We start from the raw sequence: 9220 nt of genomic DNA, 5'->3' as shown, positions 1-9220 counted from the left end.
GTAATAATTTTGGACTTGTGTTTTAAATATACATTTTTTCAACATTTCAAAATAAATTTAAGAAATGATTATATAGTCTTCAGGGATTTTCTAACGCATCACTTTCACTTATTATTAATAGAAAATCCCTTTATAAAAGCATAGAATTTGTTTTAAAATGAATATTATCTGTCGATAATAAATATATTTTCGAAATTTAATAATGGAGAACGTGAAAGCCATCCAGAAGGAGAAGAGGTGGACATTAAGGTGGGTATACGTCTTACCTTTCTCTTTACCTCGGACTTTCTTGGGCTGCTGCTTTGAGAACTCAGTTCTCAAACAAACTCCAGTGAGAAACGATCATGAATCAATCACGTGAATAGTTGTAAACATTTTTTATAAATTTTTAAGTAATAGTTACTGCCGATAAATAAACCGCGCAGTTATGCGCCTGTTTAAGAGGAGCCCAACTATTTCTGTATCGATTCTCATGTGAATCAAACCCAGGTTCGTAATTGTTTTTCTTTAATTAAACCTAGTTTAAGAAACTAGAGCGGCTCAATTTGCGTAATTGTAATTTAGCGACACTTTTAAGTCGCAAAAATCTAAAATCTGGTGATTTCAATGCAAGCGTTTATTATTTATGAATCGAGATTAGTTTTTAAGGACATTGTTCGCTCCAAGGCTGACCGGTAACTTAAAATAAAACCTACTTTTTTATTTTTCAGTGATTTTAAATAAAAATATCCTTTTAGAGTCGGAATTTTAGAAAATTCTGCAAAATTGTCATTATAAGATTAAATTTGTCATGACATTAATTACACGTGCTCTCATTTCCTGGTAATTACTGGGAATAATCTCTCAGGAAGCGCGGCTGTTAATAGGACACGCGTTTCATTCGGAAAAAATTAATTAACTCGGAACTTTTGTTATTCTTCATTGTTGATTATATTTAAATGCTTGTTGCTTTTATCTGGTAAATATTTAATCCTTGATACTAATATTAATAAAAGTAAACGCAATGACCGCGCAGACCCAACAGAGCATGACGAGCGTTGGTGTCTACATTCACCTATTACTCGACATGGTTACGCAAATTGTAAAACTAAGCCAACTTGTTTTTTTTTTTTTTTTTAATTCCGTATGATATTTTTGTCATTTATGGAGATCATGGGAATTGTTTTTCTTCTTTTAAATAATAGAAATTTTTATTGCATTGTTAGTTTTTTCTTTTTAACCAACAGTATTTTAATTAGTTCTAATGTTTAGATAAAAAATTAATGAAAGTATTCAAACCGGGATTCGAACCCGTGACCTTTAATTCTTATCTCAAGTGTTCTAATCAATTTCTTTCAAATCAATAAAAGTAATTGAAGAAATAAAATAATAATGAAGATAATTAATAAAAATTATTGAAACTCTATTTTATAGTCCAATATTCAAAGAAGATATTATAAAAAATAAATCAAAATAATTTTTTAATCACTGGAAGCCAAAATAATAATAATAAAAAAAAAAAAAAAAAAAAAAAAAAGTGATTTTAACCAAGCCAGGAATCGAACCTAGTTTTTTCTAGTCAAAGTTGCAGTAGTCAAATAGTTAAATGTTTGTCTTGAAATCAAAAGATTCGAGTTCGATTCCTGGCCTGGAAATTTTTTTTTTATGATGTTTTGAATAAGTAAAAAATTGTCGATTTAAAAATAAAATAAAATTGTCATTAATTTTATTTTGAATGTAAACTGAGTTGTCAAGTTGTAATAAACGTGGGTAGTGATTAAAGGCTATAATAAAATGAATATTTATTACAGAAAGATGCTGATCATCCAACTGGTCTTACTGGGACTTGTATTGCCAATTAGGGGTGGTTACATACCACCCGGACCGCGATACACATGCCCAAAAGACCATCTTTACATATACCCCTGTGAATGCCTGCGAGGAAGTGACTCAGGTCTATTTATAAGATGTGAAAACACGAACCTAGCAAGCTTGAGTCTGGCTTTCGCCAATTTGGGAAACGAAGCCGCACCTATTGAGGAATTGACGCTTTACAAATGTAACATCGGTGAGTATTCAATAAACAATCATTAAGTAGAATCAACTGACCAATTTTCTGACAAATTGTTATTTCAGCTAGATTTTACGGACCAGCGCTCTACCCGCTGGATGTTCGCGTGATAAGGATAATCGATACTCCGCTGAAGTCGATTGAGGAGCACAGCTTTCTCGGAGTTAATAGAACACTTCAAGAATTGTACATCGAGAGAACCGAGTTGGAACGTTTTCCCCGCGAGGCGCTGCAGATATTAGGAAACTTATCGATTATGAAAATAAAGGGAAATAAATTAACTACACTGCCCGGGAACAGCTTCAGTGGGAGTATGCTCGCGGGAAAGCTTGAGAAATTAGAAATTAGCGATGGATTATTGTCATTACTGCCCGCCGACGCGTTGATACCGCTCAAGAAACTAAAACACCTCGATTTACATGGCAACAAAATCGCCGAACTGAAACGGAACCAATTCAAGGGTCTGAGAGACACTGAAGTTCTTGATTTATCCCACAATCTTATCAGCAAGTTGGATCCCTCTCATCTTGCGGATCTTACGAAAATGGGCTCTTGCAATCTTTCGCACAACGCAATCAGCGAGCTAAAACGCGGGACCTTTGCAAGAAACACAGTTTTAAAGGTGTTGAATTTAAGAAGCAACAAGATCAGAAAACTCGACTCTAACACCTTCAGAGGAATGCGATTCCTTCGCAGGTTGTACTTGAGCGAGAACCAAATCAACGACGTTGGTCGCGGGACCTTTGGTTCGATAACCAGGATCGGTACGATCGATCTAGCAAGGAATCAAATCAAAAAGATTGACTATCAGATGTTCAACCAGCTCCAGTTCTCTGATCTAATCGACGTTTCAGAAAATCAAGTTACTGTGATCGAGAAACTGGCCTTCAAGGATTTGTTTTTAACGCAGATCAATTTGTCGCGAAATGCGATAGAGAAAATCGAACCAGGAGCTTTTGAGAATTGCGCAAACATCACTTTGTTGGATTTGAGCTACAACAAATTGGAGAATATTGCAAAAACTGCTTTTGATAGTGCAACTTATGCGACAGAATTGCAACTCAGTTACAATTTGTTGACGGAATTAAACCAGGTAAGAAATTTCTGGACGCATAAAACGATTTTGTTGAAATAACAAAAGACGGGATAATATAAAAATTTGTTCTGGTAACAAATGAGTGTAGTTATAGCAACAAAATGACTTTGTTGCTGTTACAAAATGATTTTGTTGCAATAACAAAACTAATTTGTGGCTAAAATATTTTCCAAATCAGCTATAGCTTATTATAGCATATTTTTAAATTATGTATTCTCTTAATTACTTTAACAAATTATCTTTGTGACTCCAACAAATTCTCTAAGTTATTTTAATAGCATAATTTTGCTGTTTCAACAAAAAAAGTTATGATACCAACTAAAGTATTTTGTCGAATCAACTTAAAAATTTTGCTATAGTAACGAAACTGTTTTATTGTTATAACATATAAATAACTTTGTTATAACCTAAATTTTTTTATTTTGTTATCCCTATCTTAACAAATTCATTTGTTACCACAACATATCTTAGGTTATTTTAACAAAATTTTTTTCTGCGTGTGAGTGCCATAACATTCTTGTTGCTAAATTAGTCTCAATTTTCAGGTCCCGCTGCAAAATATGACTGGTTTGAAGATTTTGAACGTTTCTCACAACAATATTCATTCAATACCCCGGCAAACTTTTCCAAAACTCTATGAACTGCATACAATTGACATTTCGCATAACAACTTGTCTGAAATCCACTCAGCGATCTTCCAGACGCTGTTCAGCCTCAGATTTCTGAACATGTCACACAATTCGTTGGAAAAAATCAAACCTGCAACATTTGGCTCGCTTCCGACGGTGCTAGAACTTGACTTGAGCTACAATAAACTGAAGGACATCGCAAGAGGAAGCTTAGCAAAGCTGGCTAGCTGCAGAACTTTGACGGTCAAGAACAACCACCTAGAAAAGATCTTCCAGCTGCCGATTTCACTCGGACACTTGGACTTTTCGGAAAACGAGCTATCAGAAATTCCATCGGAAGATGTCTGGCCGCCAATGAACTCCCTGCTGTCACTGGACTTGTCACACAACCGGCTGGGAGATAATCTCCAGTTCAAGAGCTTCGACCCTCTGCTGACCCTAAGGACCTTGAACCTGGAGAATAACAACATGACCCGTCCACCTTGGGCGGCTCTCAGCACTCTGAACAGTCTCCAGTACTTGTACATGCAGGACAACCAGCTGACCCAACTGGACAAAGCCTCCTTCGGGCAGCTACCAATTGTCTTCGAGTTAAACCTCGCCAACAACAGAATTAAGACGATCAGTCCTCGAGCTTTTGAAGGACTTTTGCAACTGCTGACCCTGAATCTCACTGGGAATAACTTGACGCATATTCCTAACGGCGCGTTCCAGGGCCTGGTTTCTCTCCGCTCGCTGGATCTTTCGAAGAACAGATTGGAGAAGCTAGATAACAAGACTCACGGAGTGCTCGACGATTGCTTGTCATTAGAGAGGATTAATCTTAGTAACAACAAAATTTCATTTATTACTAGAAAAACCTTTCCTAGTGATCCTTATCGCCCGTACAGATTGAAACAAATTGATTTATCCTACAATAGCATGCCGGTCGTTACTTTCGATCTGACAACCGGTACCAAGAAAGTCGAGGCTCTGAATCTTAGTCACAATGGTATCAATGAAATACGAAGATGTAAGTATTTTTTTTTTGTAAGGTTGAACTAAAATTTTTTAAGATATTCATGAAAAATAAGCTTGCAATGCCGTTTATTGATAATCTATATTATTCAGGCTGCATTCGAAAATGTATCTCTAGATCCATAGTTAAGAAATAACCCTGTAACTTGTGAATTATTGACATTTTTAAAGATATAAGCTCATCTTGATGTTACACTCATCAAGAGCTTTCATTTGAGTACCCACATCAATTTTTTATATATTTTATATATTTATATATATTATATATATGTATATATGAAAAATATATCAAAAATACATGTGGGTACTCAAATGAAAGCTCTTGATGAGTGTAACATCGGGATGAGCTTATATCTTTAAAAACGTCAATAGTTAAAAAAGTACAGTGCAATTTAACAATAGTCATTATTTAATACAGCAAAATTTTGTAAGTATGAGGTTGATGCAACGAGCAAAGAGTGTGTTCTAAAACACGAGCACAGAAAACGCTTTTTCCATTAATTTAACGCAGTATTTATTATAGTTTGTGTTATCATATCACAAAAAACAAACTGACGAGTCATTTTAAAGAAAATAAATTTATTTTTTGCAGATGTGATAGGAAATTTAACATCTCTAAAAACATTGGACCTGTCTGACAACGAGCTGAGTGATCTTTCAGAAGAATTCGTGTTCGAGCCGCCAGAAAACCTGACAAACCTGTACCTGAGTGGGAATCACTTCAGCCAGTTGCCGGTGAGCAAAATCTTGGCGATGCCGAACCTGAAGGTTCTGGACCTGAAAAACAACGAGCTGGGGAGTTTCGACGAGAGTTACATGAAGATTGTGAGGAATAAAACATCGGTGAGGTACGGGGGGAACCCGCTGCACTGCGATTGTTATGCCCGGCCAGTTCGTAGATGGCTGGAGACCTTGACGGAAATTCCAGACGAGTGGATGGACTTGACCTGTGCGAGTCCGGATTACGTTGCCAATAAACGACTTGTTGATGTTGCTGAGGACTTGATGACGTGTGGGGAACGCGAGATCCAGGACAATCCTCAATTGGAAATAACTCCGGACATTAAATTCCGCAATATCGAATAGTAAGTTTTTATATAAAAAAATTTGATAAAAAGTTTATTCTACACTGTTAAAAATTTTTGTAAAATTACAATCATATTACAAAACAAATAAGTAAAATTACAAATCAGTGTATAGCAATGCGAAATAAAATACAATTCATGTAATTTTCCAACACCTGTCAGGAAATCTACTAAGATGTAGTGTAATTTTACAATCTTCTTGTATAAACCTAACACGCATTGTAATATTACAGAACCGTTGGTCAATTTTTAAGAAAAAGCTTTTTAATTTTGCAAACGTTATTTGTGATCTGATTCGGCATAATTGTATGTAAAATCACAAAAAAATATTGTAATTTATATTACAATAATCTCATAAAAAATTTAAAAAGCTTTTTTTTATTTTTACAATTTTCATTGTAAAATGACACAGTGCAATGTAATGTTACCGGAAAATTTTATTTATATTACACGAATTGTAATTCTACTTGACTGTTTTCCAATTTTAAAAACAATACTTTTCAGTTTTACAAAAATGTCCTTCATATTTATTTTTACTAATTTTTAGTCTATGGTTGTTTATTTGTAATAATAAATTCGAGGCATCATTTATCTTTTATAAATTTTAATATTACGCTCAAACGATCATTTCGAAATCAATATATTTGAATAAGTATACGTCAGACTTTAATTTTTATAATATTAAATGAATTATAAATAATGTAAAAGTTAGTTATTTTCCATCAATAAACAGCATAAAATAACACAAATAATGTAAATAATAAATAATAAGCCGTAAAGCTCAATCACCACATAGGATTAGCTTATAAGAATAATAAGATGTTAAATCACCTATCGGTCGTACGGCGTAGGGCGTTAGGTATCGGTCTGACAAGCGCGCGGCTCGCGTTCGATTCTTAGTTAGGGTAAATATTATTTTCACTTTATATCATCAGAGTTGTATTAATTAGGTCTACGTGAGATTCAAAATCTAGTTAGCGCTTCATAAAAATAAAATGAAAACAAATATTAAATCAAATCTTTCTTTTTTATTATTTCAATTAAAGTAAAATTCAAGGAAAATATTGTAATTTTACAAACTTAGCTAATCTAAAAATATTTGTAAAATTACAAAACCTTTTTGTAAAATTAGTAACCTTACAGAGCTATATATGTTTTGTAATATTACTATACCCGATTGTAATTTTAAATAAATGTTTTGCCTATTAGCTTCCAATATATTTATTTTAAAATTACAATCGAAATTTTTAAATATTTAATATTTAATATTATTAAATTAATATTTAGTATTTAGTATTAATATTATTAAATTAATATTTAGTATTTAGTATTAATATTATTAAATTAATATTTAATATTTTATTAATATTAAATATTAAATATCATTTTTGATTTTTACAGCGACGAAGAGGATAATTCGTGGAAGGTTATTTGGTACGTGACGTCCCGAGGGGACGTCGGTGATTTTTACCTGATTGTCCGCGAGGTAGCAGGCAACAAACCGCTTTTAGAGAAGGATCTTGTGTACAAAGAGAGATCCTTTAAGATAAAAGATTTGCCAGAATCGATGAATATCAAATACGAGCTGTGTGTGCTCGCAAGAGATTCGATCGGTAATGTCAAGCACTTTAGAAGCTCTCAGTGTCAGATCCTCAACAAACGACCGATTCTATCCTCCGACTCATCAGCATTAACGTGCTACTTTACTTTAACACTCGTTACCATTACTCTAATCGCTGTGATGTAAATAAAAACATTTATTGTTATTTTATTATTGTCAATTTTTAGATATTAATTAGCGTAATTATCATTGTAAAGTTATTAAATATCAACAAATTAATTTTAATGGGTTGTTATTCATTTTTTTTTAAACAATCAACTTCACACTGTCCTCGACACTTTACTCTGTAATTTAGAGATAAATTCTTTTAAAATATCTCACGGCTTGAGGAAGTCTTTGTCGTGAGGATTTTATTGTCTCGTGATGTTAATTAGAATCATTTTAATTAAAAAAATTAAATCTGGCTAATGGTGAATATTATTTTCGGTAAATTCTAATTTTAATTGAGTAAATTGTTTTATTAATTAAACAATTGTCTTAAAAAGAAACTAACTCTCATGACCTCTTTACGATTTACCTTTCGATAATTAAAGAGTTTAAAGAAAAAAAAATGAAGAAATTCTCTGACAATAAAGTTTAATTATTAAAACATAAAATGAATATTAAATAGTAATTAATAGAATGAAAAAAAAATTTCTCAGTGGCCATTAATTCGGTATTTATAATTTAAGGCCTTTCTAGTGGCGATTAAATTTTAATTATTAATTCAAAAGTACTTGCAGTAAATTTGTATGTAAATAATAATATTTAACGGGGATATATGATAATTGTTTATTGTATGTACTAAGTAATTAAGGATTTTAACTTTCGAACAAGCAATACGGTTATAAATACGAGAATAGATATAAAATAAATAAAACAATAACAATTACAGATTGCTTATGAATATATAATGAGAATAATAATAAAATTTAATTTTTTATATATAATAGAATTTTAAGAAATAAATGGAATTTTTATTTATATTAGAATTTTTATAAATTTTTCATTTTCAATAGAATTTTAATGAAATAATGGAAAGTTCTATTAATAATAGAATTTTAATAAATCAATGAAATTTTAATGGATCAAAAAAAATTTTTTTTTAATTGAATTCTAAATATTAAATGGAATTTTTTATTAATAATATAATTTTAAGAGACTATTGGAAATTTCCATTAATAATGGAATTTAAATAGATTAATGGAATTTTCTATTAATAATAAAATTTTCTATTTGTATTAGAATTTAAATAGATCATTGAAAAGTTCCATTAATAATAGAATTTTAATAGATAAAAAAATTTAATTAGAATTTTACATTTTTAATAAAGTTCTAAAAAATTAATGGAATTTTTTTTTAATCATATTATCTTAATAGACTAATGGAAATTTCTATTAATCATTGAATTTAACTGGACCATCAAAAAGTTCTATTAATAGAATTTTAATGAATAAACTAATTTAATTAGAATTTTTCATTTTTAATAAAGTTCTAGAAAATTAATGGAATTTTTTATTACTAATAGAATTTTAATAGACTAATGGAAATTTCCATTAATAATGGAATTTAAATAGATTAATGGAATTTTCGATCAATAATAAAATTTTAATGCATCAATCAAAGTTGGAATTTAAATAGACCATTGAAAAGTTCTATTAATAATAGAATTTTAATAGATAAAAAAATTTAATTAGAATTTTTCATTTTTACTAAAGTTCTAAAAAATTAATGGAATTTTTT

The 9220-nt window shown here is 31.0% G+C and overlaps 2 protein-coding genes across 5 annotated transcripts in view; one reads left to right on the top strand and one right to left on the bottom strand.

Annotated features, from left to right (window-relative positions):
* The window catches only part of LOC123268409 (methylcrotonoyl-CoA carboxylase beta chain, mitochondrial), a 62856-nt gene that overhangs the window by 33470 nt on the left and 20166 nt on the right, over positions 1-9220 (bottom strand). The window lies entirely within an intron of this gene.
* LOC123268402 (toll-like receptor 3) lies at positions 302-7648 on the top strand. 3 transcript variants are annotated; one of them, XM_044733415.1, is made up of 6 exons: positions 302-487; positions 1788-2047; positions 2116-3143; positions 3692-4787; positions 5385-5877; positions 7279-7648. In XM_044733415.1, the coding sequence occupies exons 2-6, from the start codon at positions 1795-1797 to the stop codon at positions 7622-7624; spliced, it is 3216 nt and encodes a 1071-aa protein (XP_044589350.1). In that variant the 5' UTR covers positions 302-487; positions 1788-1794; the 3' UTR covers positions 7625-7648. The 3 variants fall into 3 exon arrangements, with proteins under 3 accessions (XP_044589350.1, XP_044589351.1, XP_044589349.1); XM_044733416.1 differs by having other exon boundaries at positions 302-489; positions 1791-2047; XM_044733414.1 differs by lacking the exon at positions 302-487 and having other exon boundaries at positions 1774-2047.

The sequence above is a fragment of the Cotesia glomerata genome, linkage group LG7 (assembly GCF_020080835.1).
Source record: "Cotesia glomerata isolate CgM1 linkage group LG7, MPM_Cglom_v2.3, whole genome shotgun sequence".
In the NCBI taxonomy this organism is placed as follows: domain Eukaryota; kingdom Metazoa; phylum Arthropoda; class Insecta; order Hymenoptera; family Braconidae; genus Cotesia; species Cotesia glomerata.
Note: the sequence above shows the minus strand (reverse complement) of the source record. Positions and strands in the feature narration are given on the sequence as shown.